Source organism: Taeniopygia guttata, chromosome 8 (genome assembly GCF_048771995.1).
Source record: "Taeniopygia guttata chromosome 8, bTaeGut7.mat, whole genome shotgun sequence".
In the NCBI taxonomy this organism is placed as follows: Eukaryota; Metazoa; Chordata; class Aves; order Passeriformes; family Estrildidae; genus Taeniopygia; species Taeniopygia guttata.
This window is the reverse complement of record NC_133033.1, coordinates 28,464,962-28,485,804: the sequence shown is the minus strand read 5'-3', so window position 1 is coordinate 28,485,804 and position 20,843 is coordinate 28,464,962. Positions and strand designations below refer to the sequence as shown.

The 20,843-nt window shown below is 48.0% G+C and overlaps 1 protein-coding gene across 2 annotated transcripts in view; it reads right to left on the bottom strand.

Moving 5' to 3' along the window:
- Positions 1-16,445, bottom strand: part of NOTCH2 (notch receptor 2) — an 83,703-nt gene extending 67,258 nt beyond the window's left edge. The window contains exons 1-2 of one of the 2 annotated variants that reach the window (XM_030279763.4): positions 16,275-16,445; positions 6,909-6,990 (exon numbers count right to left, since the gene is read on the bottom strand). In XM_030279763.4, coding sequence (XP_030135623.2) covers positions 6,909-6,990; positions 16,275-16,356 — 164 coding nt within the window. In that variant the 5' untranslated portion in view covers positions 16,357-16,445. The remainder of the gene's footprint in view (positions 1-6,908; positions 6,991-16,274) is intronic. The other variant, XM_041717742.2, reaches the window with a different exon arrangement.
- Between the last annotated feature and the right edge of the window lie 4,398 nt (positions 16,446-20,843).

Below are 20,843 nucleotides of genomic sequence, written 5' to 3'. Positions count from 1 at the left end.
CTCCTTGCTTTGGGTTGGAAAGCAGGCCAAACGCCAGCGGGCTACAGCAGGGCTGTGCAGGAGCTGGATCACACCGAGATCTGGCAGGCAGCAGGGACGGCTGTGCCAGGAGCTGGAGCACGGCTCCACTCCCACGGCACGGAGCTCTGCGAGCTCTGCCTCTCACAGAGCTCTGCCTCTCACAGACTCTGCCTCTCACAGAGCTCTGCCTCTGCTCACAGCCCGGCTGGGCAGCCACCGCCAAGTCGTGTCTCTGGACACCAGTGTGCAGCCCATGGCTGTGGCAAGACAAGCTGAACTTCAGTCTCAGAGTCTACAGTGCTTTTTCATTGAATGGCTGTAAAGCAAACCAGAAAGTCTAGAGGAACATCTCATGTTTTGTCCACAAGTAAATAAACCTCCAAATATGTCTTCTCTCCAATCCCTAACACTCGGGGATGCTGGAAGGTGCATTTGGCTGTTGCCCCTAGACGAGAGGGAGAAGAGAGCCTAAACACTGATTAAGATTATTGCTGGTATGAATTAAAAGGAAAGTTGAGCTATGTGCTCTGAGACAACCATCACCCACAAACAAACAGCCCAGCATTTTGTACACAAATGTTCTGGTACAAAGTTGAAGAGCACTCCAAGACCGGGCTTGTTCTGCTATCTTCTGAGGCTAATCAGAAAAACATGGGGGAGTGCTCCCAACAGGGAACAGCAAAACCTCTTTAACTTGAGCTCTTTTTATTTGAAAAGAGGAACATGCCTGCCTGTGGAAAGATGGTAGGTCAGGTATCCACAGCCCTTGTACCCACCATTTTGTTCTCCTCCCAGAGAAGTGCTTGGTCACAGAGTGATGCGATTTTGCCCTCCAGCAATTCAGTGCAATCCTTTTTGAATGTTAAAGAACAAAAAACCTACAGTCCAGATTTTCAACCATGTCTCCTGTCAAAAACATTTCTAGGCACAAATACTAGTAAATTAGTTCTAAATGTTGGTGTAGACAAAACTGCAAATATTTGCTCCAGATTCATGTTGGGCTCCACATCATTTCTCTAAGAACAGAGGCAAACACTGAAAACACGCAATATAAGTCCAGACTTTTTAAAAGGATATGATTAAACTCAACAGCAGCTCCAGCTTCCCACCACCCCTGCTCTGCTCTCATCCCAACCTACTCTTTTAAGTTCTCTTTAGGAGAGGAAAAAAAACTCCACTTGTCTACAGAGCAGCTTAAAATTGTAGCAGCTTGTGTCAGCTCCAAATGACATGATCAGAACAGGAAACCAAATCTTTTCCAAATAAAAGCCACTGTTTCTCCTCAGTTTTCCATTTAACACTCAGAAAAAGAAAGAGGAAGACGAAGTTTGTTCTGGCACTTTCTGGAAGCACATGAGGTCTCAGCCTACTTCAACAGGAATTTAATCTTTTAAGAACAAATTTCACATACAACTTAATTCAAATCATGATTTCTGAAAGCTAGAGTTTGAAATGGGAAAATGTCCTGTGGGCTGCATCAGCTATGCAGCTGCTTCTAATTAAAGCTTCTCCTTTACTCTCTCTGGGCTACTTTCCAGCACAAATACTTTAGAGCTCAGCCTCTTTTTTTTTTTTTCCCCTCCTCCTTTTCAGCCCCAGCCTGCGTTTGCCTTAGCTCAGGCCCTCATGGAGCTAAACAAGAGACATAGAAACAAAACAAAGGTATTTATCCAAATTTGAAGTATCCACAAATCCAGAGAGCTTCATTCATTCTAACAACCTCATGCTGCAAATCAAAGTAGAAGACTTACAAAAGCTGTACTTTTGGCTCTTCTGCCACACAACTACACCAAAGTTACCCTCCAAAACTTAGTTCTCTCCTGCTTTCAATAGACTTCTGGAAAATATGTCTGGTCTGCTGGAAAAACTTCCTCATCTGCTGTACTATGTCTGCCTGGGCATATTCATAAGACAGTCTCTTCAAATGCACCTTATAGACAATTTTAACCAGACTTCCAGATGTTTGATTTTCATGGGAGTTTTCTGCTTAGGCCCATGATATCATCTGGAGATGCACAGAAGAAAGCAGATGGTTTTAATTTAAAAAGCGAAGGGAAGCATTTCCTCATAGTCCTGCCTCTCCCCCCTCCAACCCAACACTCCCTCCACTTTGATTGGAAGATGCTTCATCGAAGAGGGGAAAAAATTCCGTCTGATGACTAAGGCGAGAAGGGTCCCAGCTATTCTGTTACAGATTTTAACCAGACTTCCCTCTGGCTCCCAGGTTCTGACTCCCACACCTACACCTCCTCTCGGGAGGGAGAACAGGATTCTCTGGTTAGCTTTACAAACGCTCCTTCCCATGTCTCAAGGCGCCCATTTATGCGTCATACTTTGAATGCGAGCGATGGGATGGGACGGCCTCCCTGCCCTGCCTTTAAAGCAGCACACAGCTATTGTTCCCAGCCCACAGAAAGTGCCTCTGCAGAGAGCCACTCCACAGTGCCCCACGCAGCAACAGCAGCCACAGTCCAAACAGACATGCTTTAGTTCAGATTTTCCTGCCCATCAGAGCTCTAAAGAGCTTTTGGTGCACACAGGTAACTCACAATAAAAAATTATGACTGAAAATCACTACTCTGTTCCCAGAATCTAGGCTAGCAGTGCATGTACTCTCCCCTTTTTCCTCTGCCCTGGTCTCAAGGGTCTCCTTTAACTTCTGAAAGGAGACAGAAGGAAACAGAAAAGGGCAGACCATTCTCAGAAAGGGACAGCTTCTCATCTTCTGCATTTAGCCTCTTCTGGAAAACTCTCAGACCTCATCCTGCTACAAGGTCTCCTATGGGTATTCCCCATTCACTAGTCTAGGAGTGATTAGTCTCTCGAGACAGATCCTAAGCAGATATCAGCTGCAGTCTCAGAAGCAGTTCTTGGAGCTTGCCTTCAGCCCCAGAAGTCCTCTTAAATACAAGTTAAAATTCCTTTAGGAAGGTCCATCTTGAAGGAAAGGTAGGTCAAAAACGTTGTAAGGGAGTTGAAGTTACTGGCAGCTAAAATTAAGATAGAAGCCCCTAATGGCCACGCCATTGCTGCTTTGAGTTTAGCATTTTTTGGAGGTCCTCCTGTTGCCTGTCTACACATAAGACGCAGAAACTGTATCATGCCATGGAAAAGGTGCATAAACTTCAGCACACAGTGAGAGAAACTGCTCACTGAAGAGACAAAGGCACACAAAGCTGTACAAACCCTGGCAGCTTGGGGCAGGAAAGGATGTGCTGCAGGAGACTGTCCTCTTGGCACTCCAGTGCCCCCATTTGACTAAGCACAGCTCCGAGGTTTTTGACACCATCAGGAGTAACAGAAGACCTCAGTGTTAAAGCAGCACTTGGTTTCACAGAGCTACAGCTATCCCTTTGGATACACAAATTGCAACAACCCTAAGGTCAAAAATTCAGTCCTCAAAGCCCGCCAAGCACAAGAAGTAGCAAGGCCCAGTTTCCTCCCTAAGCCCTGCAGCACCCCTGTGTCAAGTCCCTTCCCACTTCTGCTTCTCTCCCTGGCACAGTCTTGCTTCTGCTCCCTGCCACTGGGGTGGGAAGCTGGGAGAGGCCACAGCTGGTGGAACATGGGGAAATCAGTTAAGAGCCTCCCTGCTCAAGGGTCTTGCCCCATTCCAAGCAGAGGCGCTGCCCATCCTGCATCCACCTGCAGAGGAGCAGATCCTCATGCTCAGAAAACAGCAGGCAGCGATGCCAAGATCTCTGCTCTGCTTGTCCTTGAAACAGCTCCCTGTGCCCACACCTTCCTCCCCAGCCTGCTGCAACTGCAGAAACACTGCAAGTTCACTGCACTGTCCCATGGACTCTTCCCACTACTGCTTCCCAGTCATCCAGCAGGAGAGAGACAAGATATTGCTTTGCTGTGATGGTCACAATCGGCATTAAACAACGAGGAACTGTTACCCTGCTTCTCCTTGGATATGAGAGGATACAAGAAGGTTCCTTCATGTTTGACACTGCAGAGTGTAAAAGGCTACCTACAGAGGCTATGAGGGAAAAAAAAAACCCCACCCATCACAGTGCAAAGCAAAGCCAAACTCCAAAATGAGCCTGCCTTTTGTCAAAGCAAGACCAAGAAAGCTTGGAAGGACAGATCCCCTTCAGTGCTGCTGCAGATACAGACATATTCTGTGGAATAAGGCCTGCATCCTCACTATGAGAGTCACTGAATGAATGTAGAAAAGAGCTCTCACACACAAAAACAATCTGTCTTTGGAAGTTGCAAACACAGGAATGTGTAATTTTCTAAATATAAAATCAAGGTCAGAGGAGGTCATAACTTTATCGAGCAGTGCCACAGAATGACAGCCATGGGCTAGCAGCGTCACCAGGGGAACAGAGCTGCTTAAAGGGCACTCGCAGGAGCAATCTGATAAAGCTCCAACCCCAGCTTCCTCACAGGGGTCACAATCACTGTTCCCATAACAGATGCCAGATACACCACCATGGATGTTTCTTAGCAGGAAAGCAGCTGTCTCTTTCAACTGAGTAGATGCTACAGGATCTTCACAGGAAGCAGCTTCAGCAATATGCTGCCATCCACTGCTGGGCCAAACATCAAGACTAGGTGCTTTGTTATCAGTGCTTACTCACATCTTATCACATTTGGTTATTGCTGATGCAGGCTCTCCCTCAGCAGTTCACCTAGGAGACAGCCAGACTGACAGGACCCGACCACACACTACAACAAACAACTCAGCCAAGAGCAGATACAGAAAGAGGAAGAGAGCCAGTTATAATAACTTATTGCCCAGCAAAGGAAGTACTGCAGATAGCTTTAAGAAAGTGGAAGGGGTGGAGATGCTGCTAATCATTGAGAGATCCTGCAGACTTAGAAGCCAAGGCACTTGCTTTAGTAATAAATTCAGTTTCCTGAGCAAAACATTTCTACTCTCACAACCATCAAAAATTCAGAAAGTCATTTAGGTCACTAAACCAGAGAGAAAGTTCCCCTATTCAGAGTTCCTCATAGTGCAGGAAAGAAAAAAAAAACAGTTAAAACCAAAACAGGATGCTAAGAATCAGCTTGCTAAAGGTAGAGACTCCAAAACTGAGGTGGGTTTTGCTACTTTGTTCCTTCCTTTCTGCAAAAAAGTGTTCTTGAGCCAGAACTAAAAGACACTTACTAATCTCTGTATACAGGTTTTTGATAGCCTTTCCAGTTAATAGGGCATCTGCAAAGGACCTGAGCTGTTTCTTGAAGGAGGGGTCCGTTTAAAACCTTGCAAGAACACTTTGCACAACAAGGAGGAAGGCAACGCTATTATTGTAAATGCATGCTAAAAAAAAACATAACACTGGTCAAAGCTGCCATTGCAATGAGGGAAATGGGTCAAGATCCAAACTGCACTACAAACAGTGCAGAAATTAATCAGATGAACCAACAGAGGCTGTAAAAAACAATTGCTAAAACGTGGTTAAGATGAGCATGCAAGTTGGAGAAAATGTCCTGAGGAAGGTAAAAGCAGCACCAACATCAATACCAGTCTTGTTTATTACCTTTATGCAACCTACATACTTGAGCTCCAGATTAACATGCTTAAGTACACATCAGAAAGACCTACAGGAGACAGCTGTCTTCTGTTTCAGTCTTAAAATACAAGTGAAAAGCAAGAAATGTTCCTGCTCTCTTTTCAGAAGGGCAGCTCCTTTAAGCTGACATCACTATAAAAGCATGGACAGGAAAAGATTAGGAACCAGCAAGAGCCAGAAATTTTAAAAGAGACTTCCAGGGAATAACAAGTTACATATTTGCTTTTCTGTGGCCTTTCTGCACATCAGGTATTGATTTGAACCTGAAGAGAACCTCCAATTAGATTATGATTTTCCCTTTGTGTGCCACAGGTGCAATTTCAGTACGCTGAGCTCTATGTACCACATTAATAGAGAACTAAAGGTTGTGGTTAGGAAGATGGAAGTGTAAAGAAGTGTGAGGAGCATAGCTCTGTGTTAGCCAAGCCAAAGCAACAGGAGAAAATTCACCAATATTTAAAGAATGCTGGCACTAAGATAATGTCTTAGCATGCTAGAAAATGACACAACTTGAACTGATGTAGTAAACAACCTCTAGAAAATAATCTGATTATTGCAGACGTAATAAATTAGCCCAGCCAAATAAAGAGGATTCATCTTTTGGCAAAATAGCACTTTATTAAAAAAAAAAAAATCTAAGTACTGCAGTTTGAAAGGTGAACTGCATTTAAATAGATGTGATGTTCTCCAGATAACACACACCCTGCCAAAGCTCCTGCTGATGAGCTTCCCATGCAGCAACAAAGTGAAGATGGGTGTCATCATTTACCAAAATCCATTTACAAAATGCAAACAAATGTGGATGTTTGGTTGGGAGGGTTGTTAGTGTGTTTTAGCAACTCACATGTATTACTTGCTCTCAAGCAGTAGAAGGGAATTGGAACACTTCAGAGTGCAAAATAGCTCTGAAAAACCTCAAAAATATTTAAATTGAGGCCAGAGTTCTACAAAGCAAGGTGAGCTATTAAGATGGAGAGCAAGTTTCAGCTTAGCTTGTGGGTCTGGAAACAAGGTACAGAGTTTACCTCTATGATGGGTTTGGCATCAGTTCCCAACCTAGAGCAAAGAAATCCAACTGACAAGATCCAAACCCAAATGCTGAACAAGAATCCCAGATTTCTTACGTTACAAAAAGTTGGCACACAAGAACTAATGCATAATAAAGATTTCTTATGTTACAAAAAGCTGGCACACAAGAACTAATGCATTATAAAGAAACAAAAAAGAATGTGCTAAAACTGTTATGCTGAAAGAACCCTGTAAGAAAATCTCAAAAAAATCACTTTTCCTTTCTCGTTAAGGCCCTGAAGGAAAGAAAATAGGTAATTAAATTGATTAGAAATGAAACCAACTTACTTGCAATATCCTGTACCATTTTGATATGGAATGCACTTTCCCTCATTAACACACGGCTTAGAGTCATCCATACACTGCAGAGCTGAAAGAAAAGAAGAAAACAACCATCAAACCTGTAGCTACAATACATGTCAGGTCAAAGCTTCATTAACGTATTCAGGGGAATGAAAATTTTATAGACTGGAACAAAAACAAAGACACTATCACATAGTTTAATTTCATCTCTGGCAGCATCAAAAGAGCCAGACTGAAAGAGGAATCAAATACTGATTTGTTCATCAGGCAACCAAATCTTTCCAGAATTTCTTGAAGGTAGGTTTTCAAAGCCAAGTGTGCAGTAATTTCAGTAAGCTCCAAAGACATTCAGCACCTGCGTACTTTGGGTCAAGTGTCCTCAGTTACTGCTTTTTGATCAAAATTCTGGACTGAAATTCTCTTAAATACAAAGCAGTTGCTCCTAAGCCTTCTTCCAGAATATTTTGTCTCAAATCCTTTCCTTCTTTTTTACTGTCTCTAGGGATAGCAGGCACTGAAACAGGGGCATCTGTCCCTCATGAGCTGACCTGCTGATTGTCACCAGCAATCCAGAATTTGCTGCAACATGTACTGTTGTGGCCCTCTGATTTCAGACAGGATCATGTTTGCATATAAGTGGAAAACACCAGAGCAGTTGACAACTTTCAGCAAAGAATGTGGTATTTCTAAGGAGATCCTCTGTTACTCACACTTGACGTTTTTGCTACTGTTTTAAAAAAGGCATTAATTATGACACAGCTCAGGGCCAGCCAGTTTTTATCCAAGTCTGCAGGAAGCTCTAGTGAGGTCTGTCCTGATGGAACCTCCAGCTCTGCCAAGTGCTTTTCCCTTCACAGGGACACGAAGCAGCACTCCAAAGTGACCAGAAGGATGGAAACTCTGCAGGAGCAGAGGGCACTTTGGAACCACAAAACTTGAGCCATTCCACTTAGAGCACAGCCTGCCATTTGAACTGCACCAAACTACAAGATAAAGCTCTCAGAACCAGATCAGCTTGGTCCTGTCCCGAACTTATCCACAGACCAAGAAGTCACAAGCTCTTCCCAGCTTCCAGTTCTGTCTCTCTCCCAAACTCACACCTTTCCATGCCTTTACAGACCCTCTTTCCATAACCTTATTGCATTTGGGAAAGTGTTTAACCAACCTTAATTAAAGTCACCAATAATGTCCAACCACCTAAATTGCCCACTTACCAGCCAGCTGTGGGAGAACTGACTGCCCCCCTGCTTTTTTTTCCAAGGATGGATTTATGGATTTCCTTTTCTAGAGTGGTACTAAATTTTAGTACAAACTCAGCAAGGGGCATCAGGGAAAACTGGTGCAAACCACCACTGAGGTTGATATGCTGGTGACTAAGGAATGGGACTTGGAAGAGTTAACACAGCAGTCCCACTAGGCTCTCCCTGCAAACCAACCAAATTCAGTCCAGCAAGTGGACAGCTTGGAACAGACTCTGGTTCTGCAGTCCAGGGCTTGAAGTGTTATTTCTCAATAACCCTGGAGCACATAAACAGGTCACACGCACTGCGAGGCACTATAGGAACGTTTCACGCTCACAATCCCTATAGAGAATACAGTTAAATTCAACCCAGATCCACGGGAAAATTATCAGTGTTTCCCACAATACAAGTATGCTTGCTGCTGTTAACTTGATTTCTGAAAAAGGGGCACTTGGATGGCGCTGCTTCTGCAGAGCTCTCAGGAAATGAACAAAATTCCACTCTGAGCCCCTTTCAGATAACCCCCGAGGTCAGGGTTACTAAGCGACAGAAATATTAACAGGGATTTTGCACGGCATTCCCCCCCACAGCGGGCAGGAACACTCAGCCTGACTTGCACCTGTCTGACAATTTCTATCCCATTTAACCGCAACGTCCACACGGCTTTGACTCCAAACTTCATCTGCTGCTGTCTAACACGGCAGCAGCTTGTTTTCACAGCAAAGATTAGCTCTAGTTAGCAGGGCTGGCTTACACCGTGTCCAAGAGAAACTGCTCTGTGTCCAAGGGAAAGTGTCGGGATTCCAGCGACTCCCACCACCCAGCCTGCTCCAGGAGGGTTAAAGCGAGCTGTGCCACGATTCAGAGGGACAGGAGGGGAACCAGCCTTGGTATTCTCATCTCACCACCTTGAATTTCCATTCTTTTCACACCAGTCGAGCCAGTGAAGCAAATACTCAGAGGATTATTTCTTTTGTGCTCGTGCTTTCAAACACAATTTTGTAATCTCGTCGAGTACCCGCGTCCCCAGTGAGAACTGAGCAGCCAGTTGATTTTGTAACCCACATAGTAAAAGCTTAACCAGCACTTGGCCAAAAACACCTTCCAGCACAGCCACACCGAGGGGAACAAGAGACTGACAGGGTCACAGTAAGGATCCCAACCAAGGATTCCAGCTTGGTTTGCTAGGGCAAATACAGACACAGCAGAGAGGCTTTAGCAAAGTAATGATTAATTTTCCTGTGGTTTCTGACAAATTATTCCCACCTTGAACTGCTGTTCAGCAGGTCATTAAACTACTACCAGCCTTTAGAGTTCTTTCACAGAGACAATGGGATATATTTGTCTATAGTAATTCAGTAGTGAAAGAAGCTAAGAAAACAAATACAAAAATACTTCTTTTTCAGCTTTAGACTAAATAGAAATACTTTGAAATGCAACTACAGCTGAAGTGAATGTAAATGTAGCCATATTGTATATTAAAATAAGTATTAAAGAGTCATGTGACTTTTTTTGGGAAAAAAAAAGAAGAAATCACAAGGGAAATAGAAGACTACAGTTCTCACAGTAAAATTAGCATTTCTGTGCACAAAGCACTGTCTTCCTGTATTTCATTATATCTTTCATAAAAATTTCACAACACATGCAAAACCAAGGCATTTCAACACAAATCACTTCAAAAGCTACTTCTCTGCTACTCTACCATGTTGAGATCAAGAGTCAAAAAGTGCCAGAAACTACCTTCTACCTCAGCCAGCATTAAAAGTTTGTTTTGCTACATGCATTGTGTGAACTGGAAATACTCTGGTGTGTACAGCATGAGAGAAGGCAGCCTTGCCTTGAAAAGATAAAGCCACTTTTCCAGAAGCCATATATAGACAGCATCAGCACACTGTCAAGGCTCTGACAGCTGCTTTTGACAGTTTTCTTCTGTGTTTAACACAAACAGAAATGGTGACTTGTTGGGTGGCTTTCTGGGCTTGCCATAGCCTGCCAGAAGGTAGGTTAGCTTCGTGAATTTTAGGCGTATTACAGGGATATTGGGAGGACACTGTGGTTTGCAAAAGGCTGGCTTCTCTTGGAGAGGGCAGGCCATTCCAGAAAGGAGCACCCAATTTCCAGCTGTCACTGCAGCCAAGGCTGAAGGACTTCTCAAAAAGGGCTCCTGAGTGCAGGCAAGACGAACACTTTCAGTGATACTACCCAGCCTGGGGTCCATACCAACCCTTGCCTGCACTGAGATGCAAACCCTACCCTGATGTTTAACATCCTACCAAGACTATTTTCCAAGGCCAGAAGGAAAACCAGATAACCACTGCTGTAAAACAAGCACAAGATACACGACAGGGAATGCTGCTAATTTCAACATCTAAATCTGAAGCTCACAACTGGGGCACAATTATGCTGAGATTTAATTTTTCTTTTTGGCTAAAGAGACAGTTAAAATCTAGGGGGGGAAAGAAAAGTTTTGTTTCTGCCTCAGTGTTCTTTATGATGCCAAGATTATCTGGATGTTGTGATTTGGTTTCCATACGTCATCTGCCTACTATAAATTCAAATATTTTCTGGCCTATAAATTTAAAAGAAATAGTGTAGGATTAAGATCAGAAGTTGTGTCAAAGTTCAGCTTTTGAGAGAACTTTGCTATAGGGAACTCGAGCCATAACCAGAGCAAGCCTGAAAGGGCTTTGTTCTAACTACCCAAAGGAAAGTAATGCCAATAATCTCCTTGCCCACAAGTTCAGAGAAAGTCAAGCAGAAATAGGTATGAAAAACACCAAAACAATTAATGCTGTGAGAAAGAGACATTACAAAGCTGATTTCCTGTAGCTTTGTGGTTGTTTATCCTGCATTTCAGAAGGTGCAGGCTCTGACCAGAGGTTTTACTTTAAATAAGGGGAGAGCGATGTCCTGGCAGAGAACACAGCTGAGCTGCTGGTACAGCTTTCTCCTCAGGAGGACACTACATGTGCCCCTCTCCTCTTTCTGTCCATAAGTTTCATTATATTCATAGAAACTCAGAACCAAGCCCTTTGTCCTATGTGGTTAAAGCTCGCCCATAGGTTCAAAAGCTTTCTTGTGGGAGTGGGTGAAAACAACCTACTTGAACGTAGGAAAAAAGCTAAAATCGCCTTTAAGACTAGACAGAAAGTAAAGGACAAAACAAGTTTCTATAACCTTTATGCAGCCAGTGAATTTTCTGTCTTGATTGAGATTCATGAGAATCAGCCTGTCAGCTCAACTGTGCTACCCATTATGTACGAAGGGAGAGGAGGAAAAAGGATTTGGAGCCCCCAAACAAGAGCAACACAAGACGAGGCATGGAAAATCCCATGCTCAGGGCTGCTTGTCAGAGGTGGATCAGCTCTGAAGAGGACAACCATCAGCATGGCCAGAAACACCAGTTACACAACAAATCAAGGAGGGTCTCAAATTCCAAGGGAGAGAAAGACAGCTGCTGATTCCCTTCAGGAAAAACAGAGCGTGAAAAAAGCAGTTAATGCTGAAACATGAGGTACATTCTGTAGGAAGGTCCTCCATGTGCAGAAAGGGACAAAATGCTTCCACAGCAGCACAACACACAACTGCTGGAGGAGCTGGTAAGGAGTAAGCAGCACTGTACATATGGGGAGAATACCCAAAGATAACCAAATTTTGGAGGAAAACCACAAAGGACTAATTACGCTGTTCACTAACCTCAAGAGATTACAGTGCCAGTGAGATTATATAGCAGGGAAGAAACCACTAGTAAATACCAGCTAGCTGAAAATAGGAAAATAGCTTTTTCTTTTTTTCTTTTCTTTTTTTTTTTTTCCTGAAGAACAGATCACCCTACAGCAGGCACATGGAGGGGGAAGGAAGCAAACTGGTAAAAATCCCTACTGTGAAAAAGCAGTAAAGCCTTATACTCAGCTCAGATTTAGAAACCATTAATATTTGGGGAATTTAAACAAGCTGACCAGTTTGCACTTCACACACTGAGGGTAGTAGTTAAAGACAAAACTTGTCTACAGGGCATGGAAACAGTCTGTAAAGTGAATTGCTTTAATCAGACTAAGACATCTCCACTGTTTTTACACACAAAAGCCTGAAATCAATTGGATAATGCAAGACTCGTCAGCTGAGAAGCAAAGCAGAGCTCAGAGAAGTGTGAAGGCACTCAACCAACACCCTATACCTTTTGGGAGAGAAAACTTTAATATTTAAACTGGTTTCCTTCCCTAATGCTCTAGACAAGTGCAAACAGCTTTGAAAAGAAAAGAATTAAGTGGATTTCAGAAGAACAAGCCTGTAAACATGAAGAAATTAATCAGTTTTTGGTTGTTTTTTTTTTTTTTTTTCATTTGAGGCTGCGAAGAGCAAATCTGACTACACGAAGCTCTTGGACATGCAGAACCCCATGCCCTGTCATCATCTGGTTCAAATATCTCTTCCAAATACCTAGGACCAGCAAAAACTACTAATTAACCCTCCTAAGAACAGAGCTGGGAACCCTCCTGTAGATTCACAGGTAGAGTTGAAGTCTTTCATCATTGGGGTCTCAGGCCCAGGAAGCTGCAGGAACACTGATATTTATATCAGATGCAGCTACAGTTCTTGTGACACTGCTGCCACTGAAAAACTATCGATAAAACTCGCATTGTAATAGATACTGAATTTAGGATGAGCTTGTAACACAGTTTGAAAGACTATCAGTCACCATGTTCTCCATCTCCCCACACAGCTACTGTCCTCTGCCTTCCCCCATTTGCAGTTTTCCAAACAAAGCCAAAATACCTAAAATCCAGAACTGCAACATAAAGCACTTAGTTAGGAGGAAAAAAAAAAAGTTTTCAACAAAAAAATGTAGGGAGGGCAATTAAAGAGCTGAAGAGGTATTGGTGTTTCCATGGCAATCTGGCAGGCAGGCGCCATGCTCGCCTCTTCTCCCAAGTGTTCCTGCTGTCATTCTGCAGCACTAAATCTTTATTAATGTGAACGCTGAGCATGTCTGCCCGTGCAGAAATGTTATCCCAGCGCCTGCTCCGGGCAGCGCTTCTGCAGCTGGCCAGGGTGATGTCAGGGAGGCGAGAGGAAGGCTTGCTGCATGGGACAAACAGCAGGCACCCGTGCCATTTTGAGATACAAAGCTCTTTTTTCATCCCCATGGCAGGCTAAAAAAAGGACATGTGCCCTAGGAACAGACTATTTTCTAAACAGAACGAACGATTATTTCTGCAGATCTCAGATGACCCTGCTTAGAGTGATATAAGCACTATTTCTACTAGACAAGCCTTCAACTTCTGTTGGAGAGACGATTTCAAAGTGAATTTGGAGAAACTGAAGACCTAAAAAAATCCACAAAGTGACTTTTTAACACGTGCTTAGGAAAGCTCTTTTTCCCCCAATGTGAATGATGTTACCCTAAGGTGTCCCAAAGTGAAGGGTGACAATAATCATGGTATGGATGCCCCACTGAAGAGTCATTAGCCAAGAGTATAAACTCAAAGGAAACGATGGTATACCTGGAGCTACTATTGCAACTGCTTGGTTTTGATGCTAACTAAGATAGATTCCCAGAAGAAACAGGCTGCCAGAGTCCTGCTTCTGTTTTTTCACCTACTCCTTGTCCCGGGTTTGAAGGCCAGACACTCATTCTCTCTCATGGCACAAACACCAATTTTGGAAAGGAGAGAACCCAAACAGGATCTACCGAAGGTATCACCCACTTAGTGCAACAACAGAAAATAATTTTTAAAAAATAGCGGTGGGGGGAAGTAGCTGTGGAAGTTGACAAAAACCCAACCCATCCACTGAAAGAGATTCAAATGCCAAATGCCACCAGAGGCGCGAGTCCTCCTTTCCCAAGGATGCAAGGCCTGAGAACATGAGCAGGAGGATCTTCACGTATTTATCATCTGACTAAGTGATGCCCTGCAGAAAGTGACGTGAGTTAGCCAGATTTTCATAACCCTCCCATTTGAAAGTCTAAATCAGCATCTTTGATAAGAACAAATCTGATAGGTAGCAACACCTTCGAAAACTGAAGTCAAACTTGCTCTCCCATAAGCAAATCCATATCAAGCAGACCAGCACTGTGAGCGTTATCTGAAGTCCTCCGAATTTCACTGGGTGAATACTAAAGACCTCAAACTGCAGTCCACGGCAGCACAGCACCGATTAAAAATGGATTGTAACCTGTTAGAAACACGGGCTGGCAGGCAGCAGCCTGGTGAGAGAGAGCACCAGAGTTAAGGACAGGGTAATTAGGGTGGGCTTGACAGCCGGGATCCCTCTGCCTTCCCAGCAGAGAAAGGAATGGTTCTCAGCAATTATCAGGTAAGTATCCCTCACCAAAAGCGCAGGTGTTGCTGCCCCACCCCAGCTTACTGCACCTTCAACTGCAGCCCTTTGCAAAACTAAACTGGAAAAGCGAGTTGCTGCACCATGGGGCTTGCATGATGAGACAAGGCTGAGTAGTCCAAACCATAGCGCTCCGTGCATCCAGGAGCCTCCCGTTTATTGACCAAGAGGGCTGACATCAGGTACCTGCCCTCTCTTGCAAAAGAGCATCAAGCCAGTTGAACATGCACCCGAAAATACCCTTTCGGTGACTTCATCTTTCCCTTTCCCATTAATTCGCGGCACAGCTCCCACTCCCAGGGAGTGATACTGACCAGATGCGGGTCAGTATCTCACAACGACAGGAGTCACTTTCAGCCTGGATTTGGCACCTCTGCCTTTGTTCAGCACCAGAAGAGATTTCAACTACAAAGGCAAAAAATTTCGGCAGCATGGGAGGACCTCAACCACCTCAGGCATGCGTACCCAGGCAAGTGACAACAGGTGATGCCACAGCTCCTTCTCTCAGCCCCTCAGGGAAAGGGCCAGCAATAAGCTGCTAAATTGTTCGTATGAAAGTACAGCTTCACTAAGTGGACACGACATTTAGGCTTTGCAAAATTAGTATTTTGCCATCCTACCGGACTGTATAAGCCATTTCCAGAAATGACAGTGCTACTATGCACCACAAGTCCATGCTACCACAAAAGCATATTTCTAAGACCTCTGAAAGACCCTTTAATTCTCCTTTTGAACAAACCTAGCCAAAACACATTTGTGAAACACCTTTTTTTTCAAACTCCAACTACCTGCTTGCAACATATTAGCAAAACTAAATCAGCTTTCAGAGGAGGTTACTAGAAAAAGACCCCAACAACATTTCTTCCAGGCGACAAATACTGACCATTTTTAATTTGACCATTTCAAAGTCAAAACGGATCGATTGACTGACCAAATCTCTGCATCCAAACCAGCAAGAAGTGGTCAAACTCCGCATTCAACGACTTCCACTCCAAAACCATACTGAACAAGAAAAGTACTGAAAATACCAGTGTCTTGCTTGCTCATCCCTAAACAACTTCCACTAATAGTTTCTCCCATCGCTGCACTCTTCACAAGTCATCTGAAGACCAATCTAACCTCTCAGGAGTGAAAAGAAGGAATGAGAAGGCACGCAATCAATCAATGACTGCTGGTCCTCGATAGCTTTAACGCGGTGCAAGAGTGCACAAGCTTCGCTCCGGGAGCAGGAGCTGCTGGAAATGCCACGAGATCTCCACCAGAAGCCCCCGGTTATGGCTGTGAACCAGCGCCCCAGACAAGCTTCGCACATAATGCAAGGGGGAACAGTGACAAAAAGCGGCACTTCCCTCAGATGCGCACACATGGCTTTATCGCGCCTGGACTGATTAGCAGGAGGAGGAGGAGACGCAGAGATTCGCTCTGTGTGTGCAGGAATGTCCCCAACAAAGGTTCGCTGCGCAGGTATGCGAAGCGAAGGGCGCTCAGCCCCTTTCTCCCGCTGCGGCCGCCCCGGCCCGGGACCAGCGCATCCCTCGCTCGGGCAGCCCGGGGCGGCTCCCGCGGGGCTCAGCCCGCGCCCCGCGCCCGCCCGCCCCGGGGGCCGCTCGCACAAAGCGCCGCGGCCCCGGGCCCCCCGCGCGATGTCACCCGGCCGCGGCTGCCCTTCCCCGGCGGCACCACGGGGCGGGCGAGCGGCACGGAGCGGCCGGTCCCCCCCGCGTTCGGCGCCCCGCCGCAGCCTCCCCCTCGCGTCCTCGGCACTCACCGGCGGCGGGCTCGGCGCGGCGGAGCACGGCCAGCACCAGGGCGAGGAGCGCGGCGAGCGCGGGCCCCGCTCCGCGGGCCATGGCCACGGCCGCTCCCGCCGCCACGGGCTCGGCGGAGGGATCTGGGCGCTCGCCCCGCGCGGAGGGACACGGCGCGCGCGCCGCCCCCGCTTCCTCCGCCGCGCCCCGCCCCGCCCGGCCGCCGCCAGGGGGCGCCCGCGGCGCGGGGACTGAGGGGCGGGAGCGGGAACGGAGCGGGGATGGAGCCGGGATGGAGCCGGGATGGAGCCGGGATGGAGCCGGGATGGAGCCGGGATGGAGCGGGAATGGAGTGGGGATGGAGCGGGGATGGAGCGGGGATGGAGCCGGGGATGGAGCAGGGATGGAGCGGGGATGGAGCCGGGGATGGAGCGGGGATGGAGCGGGGATGGAGCGGGAATGGAGCGGGGATGGAGCCGGGATGGAGCGGGGATGGAGCGGGGGATGGAGCGGGGATGGAGCGGGGATGGAGCCGGGGATGGAGCAGGGATAGAGCCGGGGATGGAGCCGGGGATGGAGCCGGGATGGAGCCGGGGATGGAGCCGGGGATGGAGCCGGGATGGAGCGGGGATGGAGCCGGGATGGAGCCAGGGATGGAGCCGGGATGGAGCGGGGATGGAGCCGGGATGGAGCGGGGATGGAGCGGGGATGGAGCGGGGATGGAGCCGGGATGGAGCGGGGATGGAGCGGGGATGGAGCGGGAATGGAGCGGGGATGGAGCCGGGATGGAGCGGGGATGGAGCCGGGATGGAGCGGGGATGGAGCCGGGATGGAGCCAGGGATGGAGCCGGGATGGAGCCGGGATGGAGCCGGGATGGAGCTGGGATGGAGCGGGGATGGAGCGGGGATGGAGCGGGGATGGAGCCGGGATGGAGCCGGGGATGGAGCTGGGGATGGAAATAGGGGAGCGGGGCTGGAGCCGGTGATGGACCCGGGGATGGGTCAGCGGAGCTGGACCCAGGGATGGACCCGTGGATGAGGACGATGGGGACTGAGGGGCTGCACCGTGGGGATCATGGAAGATGGGAGGCAGTGGGGACAGCGGTGGATGGCAGCAAAGGTGGGGGAGTGGAGAGTGAGGGCAGCAGGACACGTTGTGCCCCAGCGGGGTGGCGGTGGCGGTGGCAGGTACCCGCAGGAGAGGACAGTGGGGCTCTCCACCTGCCACTTGCGCTGCCCTTCGCTCAGTGTGTGGTGCAGGCAGCAGATCTGCAGTGTGCCCATCGGGATGGGAAATCCAAAACCAGCCTTGGCACTGAGGCTCACCCCAGTGAGCAGGGGAGCTTCTGGAGCAGACGGACAAGCTCACTGCCCCAGGGCTCACCCCCACAGCTGCTCCTGCTGCAAAAGCCCGGGAGGAGACCTGTGTTCCCACGGAAGAGGTCTCAGGAGGACAGCAGCTGGATTCAGCCTCAAGATCCCTCCCAGTCCTCAGCTATCATTTAAAGCGTTAAAAATCCTTCTGCCCTGGCTCAGGCTCCGGAGGACTGAGAGCCCTTTGTGTGCAGTGCTGACACGGCAGCCTGGCCCGTGAAGGCAGGATTGTACTGGGTCTGGGGGAGAAAAGGGGCAATGAATAAACCTCACTGTTTTCCCCCTATCATTCTCCAGATCCCAGAGTCCCTCCCAAGTGTGGGGCTGGACAGTCATAACCCTAACGCCATGATGATTTTTGCAGGTATTCCAGTGCAACCCTTTGACAAGTCCCCATCCATCCTGCACAGCTGCCACAGCCTCCCATTGCTGCTCCAACAGCTGCTCGTGGGCAGGCAGTTGTGCCTCACAGCCATGATGGCCATTCCATGGGATTGCTCCTGGCCCACCGCCCTCCCTGCAGCTCCTCACCTGCTGAGGTGGAGGCCAGACCCTCAGTATGCCCCAAAACCTCCCACATATCCAATTGTGGGTGGCACTGACCAGCACTTAAGTTAAAATGATGACAAAGGCAAGCTGGGATTTTGAGGAGGGACAGACAGGGAATGTGAGTACAGCAACAAGGGTTTGGGGATGCTCTCCTGAATGCAAATTCAGGAGTAAATCTGGTGTTTCACCAAGAGTTGCCATTTCCAGCTCCCCTCAGCGCTGATCATTACTTATCACCCCTGACCTTGAAGTGTCTCATCCTCCACTTTGTTTCACTTGGCCTGAGCACAAGCCTCCAAGCCCCAGAGCAGGGGCAGGATCCACGGCCTCCCTGGCACAGCTCTTGGGAGCAAGCAGCTCCAGCTAGCAGCTGAGGCTCAGTGGAAGAATCCAGGGAAGAATCCAGGAAGAGGGAAAGCATTGCTCCCCTCCTGCAGCTCTGGGGAACCTGCTGGTTGCTCTTCTCTCTCTGCTCTGACCCTGCCCTCATGGTGCACATGGACTCAGCTGCTCATGGGGGAGAGCGTCCCATGGCAGCTCTGCTGGGGAGATAAAAGGGGTGAGAGCAACCATGCTGTCATGATAGAGGCTGTGAGTGACTGAATCTGGATGGACAGAGTGGATTTTGCTACTAGGAAGGTGAGTGAGGGCCAAGCTTCTCTCAGCTGAATTGCCTGTGCCAGCAGCGAATGCACAGAGCAGAGCAGAAAGGGGACAGGGACAGGTGCCCCACTTATGTGTCCCCACACATAAGTTCCTCAATTAGCTCCCCATTATCCTCATGATCCTGTCGTTAAGTGATAAATCCTTTACAATGTGTTTCAGCAGTGCTTTGTCTTTGTGCAGCCCTACCACACACCTCCTCAGACCCAGTTTCCCACCCAGAGAGGACCAGCAGCCGACACTGGAACTGGAGAGCTCTGGCAAGGTGTCCTGCAGCTCAGTCTGGTTTCTGAACATGCCTTGCCCCTCTTTGCCCACGGAGTGTCTCACCCATGTGTGGGAGCCAAGCCCCAGCTGCTGGTTGGGCAGGGTGCCTGGCACAGGGCTGGGTGCACTCTGGCACAGGAAGCAATGCCAGATGAGGGATTAGGAGAGATGAACAGGCTCCATATCCACGGCAGAGTTTGTTAAACGGCCCCAGCAATTAGGGAAATCCTGGCACTTTGTCTGACAAAGACTGGGAGATCAGGCCCTCCCTGTGACTCCACTCAGAGTCTCACTCTGCCATGATTTTGGTTCCACAGAGGATCCATGCACTTTTCACGAAGCAAGCTCCCAAGGGCAGCATCTCCCCAGATCCCAAATGCCTCATTTCTCTCCAGCTAGGGAATTCTGCCAGGCAGATGTGCTGGGGGCTCTGCAGCGCTCACCCCTGCTCCTCTCACAGAAGGCAAAATGCATTTGAACATTCTGAGATGCATTTTGTGTGTCTGCACCTGGTCAGTGAGGACCATGGCAGCTCTCTGTCTGTCACCTTGGAGGAACTGCTGATTTCAACAGCTTCGTATTGGCTTGCTCAGAATTGTGGTTTTTTGCAGTAATTTTCAGTGACATTGATGGTGGTTCAGGCATGCAGACCTCAGCTCAGCCCACACCCCAATGCCTGCCTTGCATCCCTGGTTTTAATGTTATCTCAGATAAACATTGCCTTTATCCCACATATCCCCCTGATCTGGGGGTCCTGAGGACAAATGTGCTGGAGCATATGTTCCAGCTTTCTCTTTTGTGATCAGAAAAGCTGGAACTACATTAAAATGGGAGCCAAGGGTGCTTCATAGTTACAAGATGTCAGCAGCCAAGAGGTTTAAGAAAAGCAGGAGGGAGAGAGGCTTCCAACAAAATCCTCAGGCCTGGCAGCCTTGTGCCTGTGATGAAAATAGCTTGTACTGTGGCTCATCTGCAAACTCTTAATATCCACATGACTTGGCTTATGCCATGATTACCTTACCTGCCAGCCACCCTGGTCTTAAAAAGAAACAGAAAAGTGCAAAGGCATTCCTGCATCAAGCCCTGCAGGAATGCTCCGGGCTCCCTGTTCCATTTCTGCTGCTAATCGCCAGGGGAATTTGTACCCTCTGCCTTAGCTGCCTGCTCTCAGCAGCCCCTGGAGTATTTAAATTGCAGATGGAGTTCCGAAGCTTTTACCAAAGTTGGTCTGACCTACAGAGTGGCCATTAAGCTCCCGCCAGCGCTGTAAGGACGGCTGGCACAGTGGCATGGCCGTGGCTCAAGGAAGGGGCAGCTGCTCACCACAATCATTGGGTTCCCTTTTTTGGGTCTGTGTCCAGGACCAGCTCAGGAAACGGGAATCTGTAATTCTGTAACTCTCCTCTTGACCTTGAGCAGCCTCTAGGTAGCTACAGCAGAGATCAGCAGCAGGCAAATCCCGCTCCTGTCCCATGCTGTCCCTCCGGTGCCATGCTGTGCCACTGCCCGCACCAGCTGCAGGATAGGGGCTTCCTCCTGTTGCTGTGGGACCCAGAGCCTAACCTCAGTCCCCACACATGCTATCATGTCCCTCCTGTCACCGGGCAGGAGCCTCGGGCTGCTCTGCAGCCAAACTGTGCCCGAGGCCACCCAGCTCGCCTCGGGAGCTCCCTCCCCTCCCAAGGTGGGTGCCTGGGGCAAGATGCCATCGCAGCTGTGAGGAGCTCTTGGCTATG